Source organism: Haematobia irritans, chromosome 5 (genome assembly GCF_050003625.1).
Source record: "Haematobia irritans isolate KBUSLIRL chromosome 5, ASM5000362v1, whole genome shotgun sequence".
NCBI lineage: Eukaryota > Metazoa > Arthropoda > Insecta > Diptera > Muscidae > Haematobia > Haematobia irritans.
Genome location: NC_134401.1, coordinates 157045557 through 157068381, shown reverse-complemented (window position 1 = coordinate 157068381; position 22825 = coordinate 157045557). Strand labels below are relative to the sequence as shown.

General features: G+C 32.9%; 1 protein-coding gene across 1 annotated transcript; it reads right to left on the bottom strand.

The window, feature by feature from the left end:
* Positions 1–8716: 8716 nt before the first annotated feature.
* LOC142240146 (uncharacterized) lies at positions 8717–17605 on the bottom strand. The gene is made up of 3 exons (XM_075311854.1): positions 15164–17605; positions 9066–9211; positions 8717–8993 (listed from the first exon to the last, which is right to left on the bottom strand). Exons 1-3 carry the CDS (start codon positions 17603–17605, stop codon positions 8717–8719), a joined length of 2865 nt encoding a protein of 954 aa, XP_075167969.1.
* Positions 17606–22825: the final 5220 nt, after the last annotated feature.

The following is a 22825-nucleotide window of genomic DNA, read 5'->3' as shown; positions in this document are numbered from 1 at the left end:
TGTTTTAAGTAATATATTAACTCATAAAATTGTGTTGTTATCGATGTGAAGGACAAAATACAATAAATATTCTTGTTAAAAGAAAGCCAAAGTTTTAATATAAAACTTACCAATTCTCTATTACATTGTACGCTGAGGTTAAAAAGTTATCGAAATTCATTTGGGGTTACTCTGAAATTAAATATTTATTTTTTTACATTAAATAAAAAACATTAAATTTGTTTCCAAAAAATCTATTTAAAGAAATAATATGCATAAAAAAGTAAATATTCTGGTTAAAAGAATGTTAAAGAAAGCTTACCAATTCATAAAAATGTTGTTATTCTGAAATTAAATATTTGTTTTTTACATTAAAAATATTAAATTGGTTTCCAAAAATATTTGATTAAAGTAATACTAAAATAAGGTATTAAAAACATGTAATTTTGATAATAAAAAGGTCATAAAAACGTAAATATTCTAGTAAAAAGAAAGCCAATTTTTAAAAGAAAACTTACCACTTCTCTATTAAATTATACGTTGAGGAGAAATATAAAAATTTGCCCGAATCCATCTGGGGTTGCTCTTAAATTAAATATTTTTTTACAACAATGTAAAACATGAAACTGGTTAAAAAAATAATAATAATTAGCAAATAATAATATACATAAAGAATATTATTTTTTAAAAGAAAACCACATTGAAAAAAGAACACTTACCTATTTATGATTGAACTATACGCTGAGGTGTAACAAACAATTTTCCAAATTCATCTGGAGTTACTCTGAAATTGAATATTTATTTTTTACATTGAATAATAAAAATTAAATTGGATAGAACAATTTCAATATATTTCCATTTCAGCATTTTTTTTAAATATTTTTTTTCTAATTTTTTTTTTCCTAAATATTGAACATTCTTAATAACTTTTTTCTAAGCTACCGATCGTCACTTCGCCATTGTACAGCTCATCGCTAAAATATTAATAACTTTCATTTAAAAGTTTTAATAAACAAACACCAATATATGTCTCAAAAAACCAAATATTCTATACCTTTATATTCCCTTGTTACATACTTGCTAAAAAGGTGCAACAGCCCACGCCAACGCCAACTATACAACTGAAGCATGCCAAACAAAACCAAAACATTTCTACAACAACAAAAACACATGTGCCTTCATTGAAAACAACACCTCATCCAGACAAATAAACCATTCGCGAATAATAAACACACACAAACCACTGAAAGAACAAAAATAAAAACAACCCCACGCTCAGATATATACACCACATCCCCATCACTCGCTACCATTTCTCATTATTGCATTGTATGCTCTCACTCTCAAAAAAATTTCAAGTAACATCATCTTTACATTAAACATATTCCACTTTGACGAGAAAGATCTCTGTACTACGCATTATTTCATCGCATCTGTCCACAATTTACCCTAAAAACAATACTCTTAAATGCATATCAGTATAAGAACGATGAAACGTTTAACTTAAAATTAGCAAAAACTTCATGAAATGATATCTACCCATTTTTGACGAAAATGTCTATAAATTTAATTACATGTGAACTAAAAATATTTCATTGAGAAACGTTGTACCAACTATTATTAACTATAGGAATTGCCAGTAAGAAATTGCTATCCGCTTTCAAGTTCAATTTGTAAAAAAATATTTTCTCATACAAAAACTCTTTATAGTAAATTACACTTATTATTTAGAAAGTATTTTACATTTCATAAGTAGTTTTATAGTATGACGAAAGAATTTTTAACTACCAGTTAAGAAATTTTTTAAGGAAATTTCCATCGTATTTTGTAGGGTATGAACTAAACGATTGCTACTTTAAATTTGTAAAATTTCCTTTCGAGTAGTTAATTTTCGTTAAAGATACGAAAAATGAACTAAAATTCTGGAAAATTCTTGTAATAAATTATTGTAAAAATCTTCTTAAATTTACGAGACACTTTTTTTTCTGTGTAGGCTTTCGCTTTTCCAAATCCAAATTGCCGGGACTCACGCTTGACACCCGCCATCAGATTTTGTACAGCCACCTTGTCCACCTTCTTCTCCGCAGAAAGCCAGTTTGCCTTGAACTGCTGCTCGTCCTTAGCAGTTTTTTGGTCTTCTGTAGGTTCCGCTTGACAATAGCCCAGTATTTCTCAATTAGGCGGAGCTCTGACGTGTTGGGAGGGTTCTTGTCCTTGGGAACCACCTGCACGTTGTTGGCGGCGTACCACTCCATGGCCTTTTTACCGTAATGACAAGATGCCAAATCCGGCCAAAACAGTACGGAACAACCGTGTTTCTTCAGGAAAGGCAGCAGACGTTTATTCAAACACTCTTTCACGTAAATTTCTTGGTTGACAGTCCCGGAAGCTATGAAAATGCTGCTTTTCAAGCCACAGGTACAGATGGCTTGCCAAACCAGATATTTCTTTGCGAACTTTGACAGTTTTATGTGCTTGAAAATATCTGCTACCTTTCCCCTTCCTTTTGCCGTATAAAACTCCTGTCCCGAAGCTGCTTGTAGTCGGCTTTGACGTGGGTTTCGTCGTCCATTACCACGCAGTCACACTTCATCAGCATCGTCGTGTACAGCCTCCGGGATCGCGCTTTGGCCATCGTATTTTGTTTATCATCGCGATTTGGAGTCACTACCTTCTTGTAAGTCGATAGTCCGGCTCGTTTTTTGGCTCGATGCACGGTCGTAGACGATACACCCAGCTTATTTGCGGCATCTCGGAGAGAGAGGTTAGGGTTTCGCTTGAAACTACCGGCAACTCTCTTTGTCGTCTCAGCGGCTTCCGGTTTTCGATTTCCCTCCGATCCAGACTTCCTGGCTGTCGACAAACGTTCCCCAAACACTTTAATTACATTTGTAACGGTTGATTTGGCAACTTTTAGCGATTTTGCCAGCTTTGCGTGCGAGTAGCTCGGATTTTCGCGATGCGCGAGCAAAATTTTGATACGCTGCTCTTCTTGCTTGGACGGCATTTTGACAACTGAAGAGTGAATTCCAAAATCAAAATAGGATCAACATTCTACACACACACACCTTCAAAATGAGGGGTGTTCAGGTTTTTTAAATGCAAAATTGAAAGAAATACGTCAAGTTTATATTGACCAAATTTTGACCGTATCACCCTTTATACAATCCTTAAGGAACTTTTATTGGTTTTGCTAACGATTCGGTTCCAAAATAACGATGCATAAAGTAAAAACAAATCTCTTATGTGTGGTCCTTACAAAAAATGTCCGTCGACCAAAAACTTTGTTCGCTTTGGATCCCACACAAAGATTGGTCAAAAGACGCAGAGAAGGAATATGATCACCCCAACCATGTTCCAAGAGAAAAATGTTACTTTTTCACGGAAAACATGTAGCATGTTTGTCGAAGCCATTTGTTTGCCAGTTGTCTTACAAGAAATCAGGAAAACCAACCGCCGAAGGCATATTACTCTTCACCACGACCATGCTACATGGTCGCTGCGAAAAATTAACATGGTGCTCTTGAAACCTGTTTGATGTGATCATATTCCTTCTCTGGATGAAGAAATTCTAATAAAAATACGATGACGTCTTTAGCATTATGACAGATGGTGAATCGCGATTTTACGCGTAAGTCAATAGCGGCCGAAAGTCAATAGCGGCCGCAAGTCAACAGCAGTCGATTGTAGGGTGTTTCAGAGGTGTTGAACCAAATCCGACAAAAGTTGCTCACGCACGAAGCATTTCTAAGCAAATGAGCGCCTATTTTATCGGAAAACTGGACTTGTCGCAATCGTACCACTAGAACAACGCAGAACTAACAATTCTGAGTGGTACACAACCATTTGTTAACCAGTTGTCTTACAAGAAATCAGGAAAACCAACGGCCGAAGGCATATTACTCTTCACCACGACCATGCGAACCCTCACACATAGGCTCAAACAACTGCATTGAGGCCTCAAAATTTCGATTTGATGGGACATCCACTGTATAGTCGTAAATTGACACCGAATGCCTTCTTTTTATTTCCGTACGTAAAAATTAAATGAGAGGTTAACGTTGTTCGACATCTGAAGAAGCGGTTGATGCGATCAGAATGCATGTTTTGGAGATGGTTAGCATGCCCGCCTTGCATACACAAGGTCGTGGGTTCGATTCCTGCTTCGACCGAACACCAAAAAGTTTTTCAGCGGTGGATTATCCCACCTCAGTAATGCTGGTGACATTTCTGAGGGCTTCAAAACTTCTCTAAGTGGTTTCACTGCAATGTGGAACGCCGTTCGGAGTCGGCTATAAAACGGAGGTCCCTTGTCATTGAGCTTAACATGGAATCGGGCAGCACTCAGTGATAAGAGAGAAGTTCACCAATGTGGTACCACAATGGACTGAATAGTCTAAGTGAGCCTGATACATCGGGCTGCCACCTAACCTAACCCAACCTCAATCAGAGTGGCCAAAATGGTTCGACAATTGGTTCAAACTCATGCAGAAGTTTTAATATTTTAATAAGCGTTTATTATACCCTGAAGGAGACGAAATAGACACAGGGTGTCTTTGGCAATATTGCTCAGGATCGGTCCCTGAGTCGATATAGTCATGTCCGTCTGTTTGTGAACACATTTTTGTAATCAAAGTCCAGGTCGCAGTTTTGTCCAATCTACTTCAAATTTGGCACAAGTATGTATTTTGGGTCAGAATAGAACCCTATTGGAAGAAATCGGTTCAGATTTAGATGTTGCTCCCATATATATTTTTCGCTCGAATTGCAATTATATGACCCCAGAAGCAAGAGTTTTACCCTGATTAGCTTGAAATTTTGCACACCAAGTACAATTAGTAGTATAGTCAAGTGTGCGAAATTTGATTGAAATCGGTTCAGATATAGATGTAGCTCCCATATATATTTTTCGCTCGAATTGCACTTATATGACCCCAGAAGCAAGAGTTTTACCCTGATTAAGCTAATCAGAAATTTTGCACAACAAGTACAATTAGTAGTATAGTAAAGTGTGCTTAATTTTATGGAAATCGGTTCAGATTTAGAAATAGCTCCTATATATCATTCGCCCGATTTACACTAATATGAGGCCAAAGTTGTACTCTGATTTACGTGAAATTTTGCATAGAGAGTAGAATTAACATAATAACTATGCATGTCAAATTTGGTTGAAATCGGTTCAGATATAAAGGGTGGTTAAAATTTCAAGGGCCGATGTTGATTTTGAATAAAACACAAACTATTTAGGAAATTATTGTAATTTTATTTTATTATGATATATTGGTATTACTCAATTATGTATTGAACAAAATATCGGCCAAATGGGCGCCGCACACCTTCATCCGATGGTCCAAATTTTCGATGGCGCTGAGGCATAATGGAGGTTCTATGCCGTTAATGTGCCGAATTATCTCATCCTTTAGCTCTTGAATTGTTGCTGGCTTATCGCCGTACACCTTTTCTTTCAAATAACCCCAAAGAAAAAAGTCCAACGGTGTCAAATCACATGATCTTGGCGGCCAATTGACATCGTCATTACGTGAGATAACACGGCCATTGAATTTGTTGCGCAAAAGAGCCATTGTTTCGTTAGCTGTGTGGCAAGTGGCACCGTCCTGCTGAAACCACATATCGTCCACATCCATATCTTCTAATTCGGGCCATAAAAAGTTTGTTATCATCTCACGATAGCGAACACCATTCACAGTAACTGCCTGACTGGCATCATTTTGGAAAAAATACGGGCCGATGATGCCGCCAGCCCATAAACCGAACCAAACAGTCACTCTTTGAGGGTGCATTGGTTTTTCGACAATCACTCTTGGATTCTCATTCGCCCAAATGCGGCAATTCTGTTTATTGACGAATCCACTGAGGTGAAAATGTGTCTCATCACTGAAGATGATTTTCTTCGAAAATTGATCATCCAGTGTTGCCATTTCTTGGAACCATTTAACTCGTTGTTGGTTTGTGTATCTGTCCATGGTTCAAATTGAGTAAGTCTGAAATAGAGAAATGTCAAATAAAATTCGGAAAAAAGCTTGGCGTTTAGGTGTGGTTCACATTCAACATCGGCCCTTACAATTTAACCTTTAGATATAGCTTACATATATATTTTCCGATTTGGGCAAAAATTGCCAAAGCACCCAAATTTTCCTTGAAAAATCGCCACTGCTAAGTCGAAAACATATAAAAAAGACTCCAATTTTACTATACTTCTAATACATATCCCATCTTTTTTACTAACATTGTGTTCCACCCCAAGGCATTAGCTGACTTAAATTTTAACCCCCATATACATAAAATTTAACGTAAACTATAAACCTACTATTACCATACAAATTCCTTCGATAAGTTGTCAATAAATTATTGCTCACGAATATGGGTATAAGTCTATAGATTTTGTAAAAGTCTAACAAATTTTGTCCAGATCGGGTCAGATTTAATTACATGTATGGGAACATAAACCTTCACTGAAAAACAGTGAACCAATCAGGAAGAAAACTTTTGGTCAATTTTAGAAAATTTTGAATATTTTTAGAAAATTTTAAGCAAATAATGGGTGATACGGTCAAAATTTGGTCAAGGGAAAACGCGTGTAAATCGGTGAAATCGTTTATTTAAAAAATCAAATTAAATTTCTTTTTCAAGTTCAATTAGTATAAAATTCAGGAAAAATATTCAGTTAGGCTTTCGCTTTTCCAAATCCGAATTGCCGGGCCTCACGCTTGACACCTGCCATCAGATTTTGTACAGCCACCTTGTCCACCTTCTTCGCCGCAGAAAGCCAGTTTGCCTTGAACTGCTGCTCGTCCTTAGCAGTTTTTTTGGTCTTCTTTAGGTTCCGCTTGACAATAGCCCAGTATTTCTCAATTGGGCGGAGCTCTGGCGTGTTGGGAGGGTTCTTGTCCTTGGGAACCACCTGCACGTTGTTGGCGGCGTACCACTCCATGGCCTTTTTACAGTGTTTCTTCAGGAAAGGCAACAGACGTTTATTCAAACACTCTTTCACGTAAATTTCTTGGTTGACAGTCACGGAAGCTATGAAAATGCTGTTTTTCAAGCCACAGGTACAGATGGCTTGCCAAACCAGATATTTCTTTGCGAACTTTGACAGTTTTATGTGCTTGAAAATATCTGCTACGTTTCCCCTTCATTTTGCCGTATAAAACTCCTGTCCCGGAAGCTGCTTGTAGTCGGCTTTGACGTAGGTTTCGTCGTCCATTACCACGCAGTCAAACTTCGTCAGCATCGTCGTGTACAGCCTCCGTGATCGCGCTTTGGCCGTCGTATTTTGTTTATCATCGCGATTTGGAGTCACTACCTTCTTGTAAGTCGATAGTCCGGCTCGTTTTTTGGCTCGATGCACGGTTGTAGACGATACACCCAGCTTATTTGCGGCATCACGGAGAGAGAGGTTAGGGTTTCGCTTGAAACTACCGGCAACTCTCTTTGTCGTCTCAGCGGCTTCCGGTTTTCGATTTCCTCCCGATCCAGACTTCCTGGCTATCGACAAACGTTCCCCAAAGACTTTAATTACATTTGTAACGGTTGATTTGGCAACTTTTAGCGATTTTGCCAGCTTTGTGTGCGAGTAGCTCGGATTTTCGCGATGCGCGAGCAAAATTTTGATACGCTGCTCTTCTTGCTAGGACTTGCTTTGACAACTGAATAGTGAATTCCAAAATCAAAATAGGAGCAACATTCTACACACACACCTTCAAAATGAGGGGTGTTTAGGTTTTCTAAATGCAAAATTGAAAGAAATGCGTCAATTTTATATTGACCAAATTTTGACCGTATCACCCTTTAGTATTACAAACGCTGACATCATACCGATATCACAAAAATAAGTAAATATTTTACGACAAATTCAAGAAAATGTATTAGACATAATTAATTTTTTTCACTTGTTAAAGAAAATTTTGTAGTTTGAAGGAAAAAGTTGGAGTTATAAACTCCAAAAATGTCTTTAGTGACATACGAAGTTTATGATGGACGCATTTGCAATAAAATTTACAAATTTAAAGAAATAATTAACTATTTTGTGAAAAATACAAATTTAATAAATCTTTATGCTTAATTTGTGTATAATTTGTTTCCGTTTTTTTAGTTCATTTAACTAACGTACGCAAAAAATTATTAGGTAAAGGAAACTTTCTCCAAACATAATAATACCATGAACTAAAATAAAGTTAAGTTGGCTTTTGTGAAATAGAGAGTTCACTTTTTTTGAGTGTATATTTGCCTTCTAAAATGCTTTCTTTTTTTGGACTAAAATTCTCAACTGGCTGTATTAAAAAAAGGCAAAAAGACTTCTTATTAAATCACTATTTTGGTATATGTAAAAATACAACAAATACGAATACTTTTCCCCTCAATTTTATATCAAAGAGTAAATATGGTAATGTTGATCTCTGCTTTGTTGTTAATACCTTCGCTGGCTGAGCTCACATGTCGCATGCTATCGCATTCTAACCTCCATTCAGACCAGCCAAGTAATCTTTCACATAACGACACTCACACACACGCCTGCTCATGTATATTCATCTACCTTTGATGTGTTCTTTGGTTAATACCAACAATAACAACATTTCTAAAGAGTATGCTGCTGAAGGTTTGTTAGAGCGGCAGAGATGGGATCTGAGGCATATGTATGTATGTGCGAGCGTGTGTGAGTGTAGGTATACAAACAAACGACATAGTGGTTACTTTTTGATTTCATAGATTTCTCGTATTATGCTCCACCCATGATGATATGACTAAGGGAAAAACGGGCGTGGCTTAGCCTTAGCCTTATACCTTTTGCGGGGGGGTGGGGAGCAAAATCATGTCTTGATTTTTGCGTGAGGATAATATATGATTTAATGGAGGCGTTCATATTCCATAATGTGTATACTGTGACATATAGTCTCATATTTACTTCCATGCTTACATACGCAAATGCAATGTACATCTTTAACTTATGTGCCCCAACTGTCAATATCATTTTTATTATATGTCTTTTACTTTGACTTTTAGGGGGGGATGGAGCTCAAAGAGTGACAGAGAGAATGAGGTGAACCGTTATTCATAAATATACATACAATGTATCTGTACGGTGATGGTATTTTGTATTGATATTTATGAAAATATGTGTATTTGCATCACTACGTATAACTTTTTCATGCATTTGTATTTTCAAACAATTTGTATAATTACTACTGCAGGCAACATTTCTTAAAGAAAAGTTCTTGGTTTAATAATATTATCATTTTTGTTTTCAAATATTATTGAAATATATGGAAATAATGTAATTTATGTGCAGTTTCTCATCCTCCGATATACTTAACCGGTTAGTAAAATTTGTTATCAACATGATCATTTATAACAAGACATTAAGAAAACGGCTCTAACTCGTATAATTTACAAAATTTCAAAAATTCACTTTAACCCGATATCAACTATCTCTTATGAATTAGGGATTTCAAATCCACTTTTAATAGATTTCGAGCCTAATGTGTATGAGGTATTAAAAAGGTAAAGAAAAAAATCATTTTCGCCAAACGGAGCCCTACACTGACACAATAATCACTGATTCCGAGCCAAAAACAAATCCTAAATTCAGGCTCGATTTCAAGTATAAACCATGCGAAGTTTCAAGTTAGAAGCTTGATGAGTGCTCTTTCGCATTAAAATTGGATAAATTTGGCTATGAACCGAGGTCACGGTTACCAATCTTGCCAAAAATAATCAAAATTTGAAGAAAATTGTACCGAAAACGAACAAATATATTAACAAATCTTTTTTGTTTTTGAAATTTTTGTGATTAGTATGAAAACAAAAATTTTATTTTCTTCGAAAGGAATGTTTTATTATTTTATTTTAGAAGTTTATTTTAATATTGGTAATATTATATATGTATTATGATCTCTCTTATAAGGGACATAATTACTTTTTTTTGGGGGGTATATCTAACAGGTTGGCTGATAAGTCGCCGGTCTGACACATAGATGGCGTCGTTAGTATTAAATGCATATTATTTTTATATAGTACCAACCTTCAAATGATTCGTGTCAAAATTTGACGTCTGTAAGTCAATAAGTTTGTGAGATAGAGCGTCTTTTGTGAAGCAACTTTGTTATTGTGAAAAAAATGGAAAAAAAGGAATTTCGTGTTATGATAAAATACTGTTTTCTGAAGGGGGAAAATACGGTGGAAGCAAAAACTTCGCTTGATAATGAGTTTCCGGACTCTGCCCCAGGGAAATCAACAATAGGGCTGTTTTCTTTTAGCACTGGATACCCTAAGCCGTGAAGGACTAAAAGAAAACAGAGTACTCGTTTATCCAGGACATCTCCAGAAATATGCAACACTGTCATCAGCTTTTTAAAAACAACCACAGAAAAGAAGTGAAATATTGCATTTTTAATTAATGAAATGATCATATTAGTAATAAATATTTACTGATGCCATTATTTATGGCACTGTACCACTTTGAATTTCTTGTTTTTCGATAAATTAGTCACAACAAAGTGCTATTGTGAATCGAAGAAGCGTCACTTTATCAAAATGCAATCTGGCAACATCGGCGCGACTTACACTGATGAGATGTTCTGGATAGAACACCAGTGCAACGATGTTCTGGATAGCTCATACAAATGTTGCATTCAGTGCTAAAAGAAAACAGCCCTAATAATTGATTGGTATGCAAAATTCAAGCTTGGTGAAATGAGCACGGAGGACGGTGAACGCAGTGGACGCCCGAAAGAGGTGGTTACCGATGAAAACATAAAAAATCCACAAAATGATTTTGAATGACCGTAAAATGAAGTTGATCGAGATAGCAGAGGCCTTAAAAATATCAAAGGAACGTGTTGGTCATATCATTCATCAATATTTGGATATGCAAAATGGGTGCCGCGCGAGCTCACATTTAACCAAAAACAACAACGTATTGATGATTCTGAGCGGTGTTTGCAGCTGTTAACTCGTAATACAACCAAGTTTTTCCGTCGATATGTGACAATGGATGAAACATGGCTCCATCACTACACTCCTGAGTTCAATCGACAGTCGGCTGAGTGGACAGCAACCGGTGAACGGTCTCCGAAGCGTGGAAAGACTCAAAAGTCCGCTGGCAAAGTAATGGCTTCTGTTTTTTGGGATGCGCATGAAATAATTTTTATCGATTATCTTGAGAAGGGAAAAACCATCAACAGTGACTATTATATGGCGTTATTGGAGCGTTTGAAGGTCGAAATCGCGGCAAAACGGCCCCACATGAAGAAGAAAAAAGTGTTGTTCCACAAAGACAACGCACCCCACCCACCGTATTCTCCAGATCTGGTCCCCAGCGACTTTTTTTGTTCTCAGACCTCAAAAGGATGCTCGCAGGGAAAAAAATTGGCTGCAATGAAGAGGTGATCGCCGAAACTGAGGCCTATTTTGAGGCAAAACCGAAGGAGTACTACCAAAATGGTATGAAAAAATTGGAAGTTTGTTATAATCGTTGTGTCTTGAAGGGAACTATGTTGAATAATAAAAAAGAATTTTGACAATAAAATGTGTTTTTCTTTGTTAGACCGGGGACTTATCAGCCAACCTGTTATTCCTCTTTTGGCGTTTTTGGGTGTATAAATATTCCTTGAATGTGACGAATTTTAAATGTTTTAGCGATTTTAGCTTGCACCAATAAGGGAAAGTTACCACTTCTACAAGAAGACAGAACTTACAATGGACTTTGACAATATGACCTAACACGAAAATTAATTTTTTTAAATATATTGAATTTATATATGTATTGTGAAAAAATTTTATTTCTATAGAAGATTTTGTCAAAATTTTATTTCTACAGAAAATTTTGTCAAAATGTTATTTCTATAGAAATTTTTTTCCAAAATGTTAATTTCTATAGAAAATTTTGTCAAAATTTCATTTCTATAGAAATTTTTGTCAAAATTTTATTTCTATAGAAAAATTTGTCAAAATTTTATTTTTAAGGGAAATTTTTTCAAAACGTTATTTCTATAAAAATTTTGTCAACATTTTTATTTCTATAGAAAATTTTGTCAAAATTTTATTTTTAAGGAAATTTTTTAATTTTCTATAAAAAATTTTATTTCTATAGGAAATTTTGTCAAAATTGTATTTCTATATGAAGTTTTGTCAACATTTTATTGCTATAGAAAATTTTGTCAAAATTTTATTACTATAGAAAACTTTGTCAAAATTTTATTTCTATAGACAATTTTGTCAAATTTTTATTTCTATAGACAAATTTATCAACATTTTATTTCTATAGAAAATTGTGTCAAAATTTTATTTCTATAGAAAATTTGTCAAAATTTTATTTCCATAGAAAATTTTGTCAAAATTGTATTTCTATAGAAAATTTTGTCAACATTTTATTTCCATAGAAAATTTTATAAAAATTTTATTTCTATTGAAAATTTTTATTTCTATAGAAAATTTTGTCAACATTTTATTTTTATAGACAATTTTATCAACATTTTATTTCTATAGAAAATTGTGTCAAAATTTCATTTCTATAGAAAATGTTCTCAAAATTTTATTTCTATAGAAAGTTTTGTCTACATTTTATTTCTAAAGAAAATTTTTTCAACATTTTATTTATATAGAAAATTTTGTCAAAATTTTATTTCTATAGAAAATTTGTCAAAATTTTATTTCCATAGAAAATTTTGTCAAAATTTTATTTCTATAGAAAATTTTGTCAACATTTTATTTGCATAGAAAATTTTGTAAAAATTTTTTTTCTATGGAAATAGAAAATTTTGTCAACATTTTATTTCTATAGACAATTTTATCAACATTTTATTTCTATAGAAAATTGTGTCAAAATTTTATTTCTATAGAAAATTTTCTCAAAATTTTATTTCTATAGAATATTTTCTCAAAATTTTATTTCTATAGAAAGTTTTGTCTACATTTTATTTCTAAATAAAATTTTTTCAACATTTTATTTATATAGAAAATTTTGTCAAAATTTCATTTCTATAGAAATTTTTGTCAAAATTTTATTTTTAAGGGTAATTTTGTCAACATATTATTTTTAAGGGAAATTTTGTCAAAATTTTATTTCTATAGAAAATTTTGTCAAAATTTTATTTTTAAAGAAAATTTTTTATTTCTATAGAAATTTTATTTCTATAGTAGATTTTGTAAATTTGTTTTCTGTAGAAATTTATTTCAAAATTTTATTTCTATAGAAAATTTTGCCAAAATTGTATTTCTTTGGAAATTTTTTCCAAAATTTTATTTCTATAGAAAATTTTGTCTAAATTTTATTTCTATAGAACATTTTGTCCAAATTTTATTTCGATTTGTTTTGTTATTGTTGGTTTGTATTTCATTCATATTTGTTGTTTTGATCTCAGCTTCAAAACCATTGCTCTGACTAAACTACAAGAGTAGCTTAACCAACAGAGGAAAATTATGTTTGTAAAATTTATTTGGGCAAATCCCAAGATGGTTGGATGGACGCATGTTTCGGAATTACCACATTCCTCATCAGCATTCTCTACTTGCAGCAAAACTATCAACCAATTATCAGAACAAATTCTGCAAGTTCACCAAACCCAAAGTGAACCACACTTCAACCTTTCGAAAAAAGGTTTATGATAGTCGGCGTTTGCCGAAATAAATCTTTGTACAAACATTTCTCTTTTCCTTTGCCACCTTCAAATCATCGGTTTGAGTGCAGTTGGATGGGTTTATTTTGATCGTGGTTTGTACTTCAATCATATTTGTTGTTTTGATGTCAGCTTAAAAACCATATGCGTTGACTTAAATTTCTATAGAAAATTTGTCAAAATTTTATTTCCATAGAAAATTTTGTCAAAATTTTATTTTTATAGAAAATTTGTCAAAATTTTATTTCCATAGAAAATTTTGTGCAAATTTTATTTCTATAGAAAATTTTGTCAAAATTGTATTTCTATAGAAAATTTTGCCAAATTTTATTTCTATAGAAAATTTTGTCAAAATTTTATTTCTATAGAAAATTTTGTGCAAATTTTATTTCTATAGAAAATTTTGTCAAAATTTTATTTCTATAGAGAATTTTTATTTCTAAAGAAATTTTTTCAAAATTTTATTTCTATGGAATTTTTCCCAAAATGTAATTTCTTTAGAAAATTTTGCCAAAATTTTATTTGAAGTATGAAGTTGGTTAGGAACATTTTTCAAAATCTACAAATATGTCAAGAATTATATTATATATAATTATATTCTACCAAACAGTTAAAAATCTACCATTTTTGGTAGAATTCTACCAACTTAGCAACCACAATGGACTGAATAGGCTAAGTGAGCCTGATACATCGGGCTGCGACTATACCTAACCTAACCTAACATTTCTATAGCCGATTTAACTTTATTTTAGTTCTTGAACTTCAACGATATGAACTTAATGTGAAAAAAAGTTTTAACAAATGAAATACACAATTTTACTAAATACGAATTTTGAACTATTCGAAAAGGTTATTTATTTATTTATTTATTTTATTTAGGGAATTACACATACAACAAAATTTTAACAATTTTTTCAATTAAAGTATGTGTCTATCATTGCAAGGTATGAAGTTAATTCTTATCATAATTACATATTAAAATATTATAGAAAAAATGTAAGAAAACGAAAGCAATTAAACTAAATACATATAAAATTGGTATTAGCATTGAAATATTTTAAGTAGGTTAATGAACATATAAAAATAAGATTTCATATAACAAAAATTACTTTACTAAAATAAAATATAGAATATAACAAAATATAAAAAAGTTAAAAGTATTGAAATAGAACAAAGTTAAGAAAAGAAAATTATTGCAAATTCTTAAAATGATTGAAAAGTGATTTCTTAAATTTGTTTGCGTTGCCAAGGGATTGAAGGTTTGTTGGTAACGAGTTCCAAAGAAAGACAGAATGTAGCATAAATTGTCTCTCGCTCACTTGAAGTCGATGTCGATCTGGTATAAGCAGTACACCTCTGTTAGACCGCCCGAAACGTATCTTGTCATATAAGTATTCAGGTTGTTTCAAGTATATTATCTTGTGAAGGAAGAGAAGGGTTCGTACCTTTAACAAGTCCAATAACGGGAAGCCATATAAGGAGTTAATGAAAGAAGAACAGCTGTCGTATCTTTTTAAGCCAAATACGTAGCGAATTATAGCTTTGTATACGGATTCCAAGCGCTGTTTACTTTTAGCATCACATTTGCTGAACAACTCACAGCCGTACAGAAGGATAGGTAACAAGTATGATTTGGCAAGCAAAATCCGAATGTGTATAGGCGTAAATGATTGAGAATGGTATAGTGTACGCAGCATTCCAAATACTTTTCCAGCAGCAGATGATATATGATCACTCCAAGAGAGGTTATTGTTGAAGATTATACCCAGGTTTTTGGAACGGTTGACTACTTCAATTGCTTGTCCCCTTAGTAATACTGGGTTATAATTTGTAATGTTGCGACGTTTGTTTGTAATTATCATACATTTCGATTTATCCGGGTTGAGAGTCAATGAATTACTGGCAGCCCAGATGCAAACTCTTTCCAAGTCTTCATTAATACGAGACACCCCATCCGCCAAGGAGTCATGTTTACAACTTAAATATATTTGTACATCGTCTGCATACAAATGGATTTTGGAATTTAATAGCTGATTAGGGAGGTCATTCACATAAATGGAGAACAAGAGAGGTCCAAGTATTGAGCCTTGCGGTACTCCCCTAGATAGTGGAAGGGGATTCGATAAAGATTCACCAATAGCAACTACTTGAGAACGATTACGGAGGTAACTAGATAGCAATGATACGGCTGTATTTGAAAAGTTGTATTGAGAGAAAAGTTTACTACAAAGGATGTCATAGTCCACACAATCAAACGCCTTCGAATGATCTAACAATACCAAAATCGTGGCAAAACCTTTATCCATTTCCATTCTTATATCGTCAGTAACTTTAACGAGTGCTGTCACACAACTATGATTTTGTCTGAATCCAGACTGTTCCGTTGTCATTAAATTGTTAATATTCAAATAATTACATATTTGTTGATGTATTAACTTTTCAAATACTTTCGAAAGGAATGGTAGAATGGCTATTGGTCGAAATTCAGATGTGGTGTTAGGTTTAGGTATTGGCACAATCTTTGCAAATTTCCATACTGTTGGGAAGGTGCTACTCATGATTGCTGTGTTAAATATGTGAGTGATGTACGGTAAAATTAGAGGAAGTATTATTTTTATGAATCTTGGATGCAAGTTATCCAGTCCCATTGCATTTGACCTGACGGTCTGAAAACTTGTAAGTACTTCGACATCCGTAATACACGAGAATTCAAATGAAGAGTTTGCGTCAAATGGATTCACATAGGAAACTGAAGGTGCTCGTATGCTGTTGTCGGAGAAATTGAGGAATTTTTCATTTAGCTCATCTGGATTCGCATTGATTGTATCTGTTAGAGGTTTGCCAATTCCAATTTCTCTTATTTTACGCCACTTACTTTTTGAGTCGACGGCAGATCGGAAACTTTCCTCAAAGTGCTGACGTTTGGCATTGCTAATTTCTTTATTTACTTGTTTTCTTAGTAAACGGAATTCTTCATGCAATTCGGAGGTTTTAAAACGTCTCCATCGTTTATATGCAATATCTCGTTGTTTAATCATGTTTTTTATAGACGTGTTAAACCATGAGCTATTAGTGTTGCCTGGACGGACTATTCGTGTTGGGACCGTTTTATTCACTAGATTAGAAACGTTCTCATTTAAATATGAAATTTGATCATTTACTGATACCTTATTATATATAGCATTCCAATCCATTGAAACAAATTCTTCATACAATTGACAATAGTCAATTTTTTTGAAATCAAAAACGGTACGGTGACACTCGTCATTTCGATGCAAGTGACCATAGGACATAAATATAAGGTCATGTTTGGAAAAACAGGGAACACATAATTGATCATATTTTAAAACTTTACTTTTGTCATCTACCAGGAATAAGTCAAGCAAAGTGTTTGATGTTTCAGAGTAGTGAGTAGGTACAATCTCGTTAACATTGTAAAGACCAATTGAATTGAATGAGACTACAATGCTATCGTCTTTAAGTGCATTAGAGTTATAATCACCAGCTAAAATAACGTCGTCATAACACGTAGTTACAAGAGATATTTCATGCATAAAATTGTCAAAATTTATTCTTGAATTTGGTCTATATACAGCGCCAACTAGTGCATTTTTTCCGTTGTGTTTGATTTCAATTAAGACATACTCAATCCGTTCATCTGGTTGGGATTGTTTCACTACTTTAAATGCGACATTGTTTTTAACATATACAGCTACACCTCCGCCGTGAGAGCTTCGGTCATTTCTCACAATTTTATATCCATCTACCTTAACCTGAGCATCAGCGACCGATGAAGTGAACCAGGTCTCAGAAACACAGACAATATCAATTTTTGAATTCTCAAACAAATGTCTAAACTCGTCGATTTTCTTGGTTAAGCTTTGAGCATTCAAGTGGCAGACATTAAAGCCATGACATTGTTTCGCTAGAATCCTTAATACACTGCTTGTACAATCAATGGAACTCGCTGGTGTAGTATTAAGTAAGGACATAGAAAATAAACATTTTGGCAACGCAAATTGGCTTTACAATTATATAAGTAGTAATAAATATAATGATAAATTTATATGTTAACAATATGCAAAAAGAATTTATATTTAAATATATAATAAGAATCGTAGAAAACCTAGGCCTCATTCTCTTGGTCCGATGGAAAAAACTTATTGAGTTCTGATATATCATCAATAAGTATAGGTTCAGCTTCAGCATTTTGTTTAATAAAAATGAGTCCCCGACGAGAAAAAGCAGATGAAATAATTTTTTGTTTTTTAATTTTAATTGCAGTTTGAAGTATTTTGAAGTTAGACGAAGTTAAGTTTTCGTTTAAAAATATTGGTTTATTGGAGTCATAGCCAATATGATTGAGCGATAATTGACATTTATTTTGTTTGCAGAAGATGGATACAGCTCTTAGTAAAAAATGTTTGTCATACGGTGTAAAAAGTTTGATAATTATGGTTCCATCAGGAGTAGTTTTATTCTTTTTGTTTGTAGATAAGCGATAGATTGTCTTATAAGGCGGAACATTAATGTTAAGAGCACAACATATGTTTTCAAAATGCTTGCATAAATTTTCAGTTTTACTGTATGGTATCCCGTTAATTCTTATCTCACGAGAAACTTTGAGATTTTCTTGCTTTTTTATTTGTGATTTTAAAAAGTGTACTTCGTTTTCCAATTGAGTAATCTCTTCCTTACACTCAGATTCAATTTTGTAAATAGTATTCTTTAAACTAGTAACCTCGTCTTTCACAAGTTTAATATGGTTGTCGATCATTTCTGATAGTTTATTTTCCAAAACAGCAAATTTGTTGTTCATATGATTAAGAATTTTTTCCTCAATTTGTCTGAACATTGTTTGCATAAAATCCGATTGTTTCTCGAAGCCTTCCTCCATTACATTCACAACACGAAACGGCGAATCATTATTACCAAGTCGCGGTGTCTTAGAGTTTCCAACTGTTGAGATGCCTGCATCGTTGTCGTCTTCTCTTTCTCGTTTAGAATCAAACATTTTAAGCTGTGTATAGTCTCCGATATAACGGCCAGCGTTTTGATCGTGTGAAGTGTCCATTAATATTTGTTAATGTTAATTAAATGTTACTCCTCAAAGTATGCAATAGGAATTACACAGTTTTGTTAGCTCTTAGTAAAACTGTTATAAAAAGCTTTCAGCAATATCGAGTAGCAATATAAATTTGTAAGTAACCACAAGTAATACTTGTCAATAACAAATCTCTCAATATTGACTGTTTCTCACTCTCTCTCTTTGTTATAGTTTTGTTTTGGTTTCACTTTTAGTTTTTTTTTTTTTTTTGGTTTGTGTAATGCGTCGATCTTATATTTTCAAATGCAAAATTTTCATTTTTAATATCGATTGACAGTATAACAATATCACCAATGTATCGCACGGTTGCATTTGCATATGATTGTTACTTTATTTGTCCATTTAACGTTGTATTTTGTATTAAAAAAAAGCTTTTATTGGGAGCTTATGAAAAACACGTCTACACTGTTTGACACTTATCTTATTTCTACTTAAATTGTCTTTATACATTTCTAAAACGAATAGAATTTATTTATATCTGTCTTAGTTAAAAATTTCTAAATTTTTGTTCACTGTTTTTGGAAGTACATATCGAAGCAAATTAGTCACGTTGAAGGTATAATTAAAAAAATGTGACGTATGATTAACATTATATTTTATATAACGTATATGTTAGTTGGGCCTCATCATATTGTTAGGTTGGACTAGGTAACTATGGATAGTAACTCTCAAAAGGCAACCTATCGATGGTGGTAAAGTTTAGTGTTTGAAAAGATTTTTCAAATAAAATAAAAAAAATATATTCACTATCATATATAATATATTTTAAAATATTTACTATTTCTAAATTTAATTTTGTTTATACCAAATTATAGAAGATCATTGCATTTAAAAACAACAAAAGCAAAGGCGATGTAATTCATGTCAAATCAATTGGAGTTGGGTAATATTCCAATTATTTCGAATTTAATTCGATATAGCCCCAATATACATATGTACATAAATTTTTTCTACATATATCAATCCAATATCTTCAATAGTGTCTTCAAATTTACATAAACTTTGTAAGAACAGAGAATTATTTTTCTTATTAATTATTTTAAAATATATTTTAACCAATTCTTCCAAGATAAAAAATTTCTCTCGTTTAATATAAAAACAATAAAAATTATATACAATTAAAGTAGGATTGAAATATCTGCTATTAAATCCCAATTTCTTGTTATACTCAAGATCCACTCTTTTAATGTACTTCAGTGTATAACTTTCTATTGATTATCATTTTTCTCCAAGAGAAAAAAAGTATTTAATGAAACAAAACCATTCATTGACTTTCCATGGATATTGTTTTTATTTTTACTGTTGCTGTTGCTGCTGCTGCTGCTGCTGCTACTGAGATTTGTTCAATGAGAGTATTCTTGTGTATGTGTGTGTATATATATGAATCTCTGCTTACTTCATAGTCTATATATGAATACAATGTTGTGTGCTCCCGAGTGTATTGTGAAAGGATTTAATATGAACTTAAGTTATTTTTCTTTATTGTTGGGCTAAAGCTTAAAGCTAAAATCACATTAAATAAATCTTTGCTACTAATTGCCATTTGCTGAAAAATTTAATTATTCACCATTCGTACAGATTCTTAATTCGGTCGTTGAGATTTTGGGTTGTTGTTTTGCGAGGGTTTATTGTTGGTGTTGGATGATTACTGAGAGCATAGAGTTTTTGTTTAATTGTTTGAGAGTGTACTCTATATTCTGTCATTGTGATAATGTAAAGTTACTGTAATAAAGAGGAGCTAAGAACTTAACCTATAAATAAAGATCAAAAATTTTAAAAAATCTCCCCGAATTTTCAACCCGTCTGAGAGATTTAAATTAAAATCTAAATAAAAATTAAAATGAAAATATATTTTTATTTGTACAAAAATTTATTTAGGCAAAGCCGACTATCGAAAAACTTTTTTTCCGGGAGGTTCGAGTGTATTTTATGTTACTTCGGGTTTAGTGAAATACCCGAATTTATTCTGATAATTGGTTGATAGTTTTACTGCAAGTATATGATGCTGATGAGGAATGTGGTAATTCCGAAATGGCCGTCCATCCAACCATATTGCAGTCTATAGGGCTTAGGCCAATTAAATTTGACAAATATAGTTTTCCTCTGTTGGTTAGGCTACGCTTGTAGTTTAGTCAACGCATGAACTCAGCTTTAGGGTCATTTTCATATAGCTCCGTTATGCTTTAAATGTCAGTTGACGAAAGGTAAATTTAAGATATTTTTGAAGCGGAATAATTTTAACTGAAAACGGTTAACGGTTAAGTTCATAACGTATGTGTATATAGGTGTGTATATGTTTAAAAGTTTGTTAGCTAAATTTGCTCGCTAAAAGAGCTTCGTGAAAAAGATTATATAAAATTTTTTGTTTAATTAAAAAATTCTTTAAATAAAAATTTATTAATTGTTTAATTAAAAACAAAAATGATATCGAAGAAAGTCATTCTTACTAATGTTATAAATAAACAAATATAAAAAAAAACAATTCAAAATTTTATATGTGTATATGTTTAAAAGTTTGTTAGCTAACTTTGCTCGCTAACGGAGTTTCATGAAATATAAAATTTTTTGTTTAATTAAAAAATTCTTTAAATCAAAACTTATTAATTTCTTAATAAAAAAAATTATATCAAAGAAAGTAATTCTTACTAATATTATAAACAAACAAATATTAAAAAAACAATTCAAACTTTTATAATTTAGTTGGTCTGAAAAATGTTTACTATAACCTAAAATCTAATAAAAATCTCGAATATTTCATATAGAGCCCCCAATGCATAGGGTATTCGCACAAACAATGTGTAATTGAATTTAATCAGAGCAAATGAAAAAAAGAAGAGAATACACCATCACTGATGCTGGTGCTATAGGACAATGGAGGGTAACCCCAACAACAGCAACAACAATAATAACATTAACGTAATCAATAACAGAACAACAATTACAAAACAAAGAGGAAAATGTCAAAGCACACGATTATCAGCTCTCGGTCATGATTTGAATTTGGGTTCATGTAAAAAGAGCAAAAAACTGCAATGAGAATACCTATAGACATACTAACGCAAATAAAGGGTGATTTGTTAAGAGCTTGATAACTTTTTTTAAAAAAAAAACGCATAAAATTTGCAAAATCTCATCGGTTCTTTATTTGAAACGTTAGATTGGTCCATGACATTTACTTTTTGAAGATAATTTCATTTAAATGTTGACCGCGGCTGCGTCTTAGGTGGTCCATTCGGAAAGTCCAATTTTGGGCAACTTTTTGGAGCATTTCGGCCGGAATAGCCCGAATTTCTTCGGAAATGTTGTCTTCCAAAGCTGGAATAGTTGCTGGCTTATTTCTGTAGACTTTAGACTTGACGTAGCCCCACAAAAAATAGTCTAAAGGCGTCAAATCGCATGATCTTGGTGGCCAACTTACCGGTCCATTTCTTGAGATGAATTGTTCTCCGAAGTTTTCCCTCAAAATGGCCATAGAATCGCGAGCTGTGTGGCATGTAGCGCCATCTTGTTGAAACCACATGTCAACCAAGTTCAGTTCTTCCATTTTTGGCAACAAAAAGTTTGTTAGCATCGAACGATAGCGATCGCCATTCACCGTAACGTTGCGTCCAACAGCATCTTTGAAAAAATACGGTCCAATGATTCCACCAGCGTACAAACCACACCAAACAGTGCATTTTTCGGGATGCATGGGCAGTTCTTGAACGGCTTCTGGTTGCTCTTCACTCCAAATGCGGCAATTTTGCTTATTTACGTAGCCATTCAACCAGAAATGAGCCTCATCGCTGAACAAAATTTGTAGATAAAAAAGCGGATTTTCTGCCAACTTTTCTAGGGCCCATTCACTGAAAATTCGACGTTGTGGCTCGTTAGTAAGTCTATTCATGATGAAATGTCAAAGCATACTGAGCATCTTTCTCTTTGACACCATGTCTGAAATCCCACGTGATCTGTCAAATACTAATGCATGAAAATCCTAACCTCAAAAGAATCACCCTTTACATATACTTAGGTTATGGGGGAGGGGAGGGAGTGAATAATACTTGTATACCAAACTGTGTGTATATGAATGGGAGAGATTTTGTTTTTGTATGATTTCCAGAGT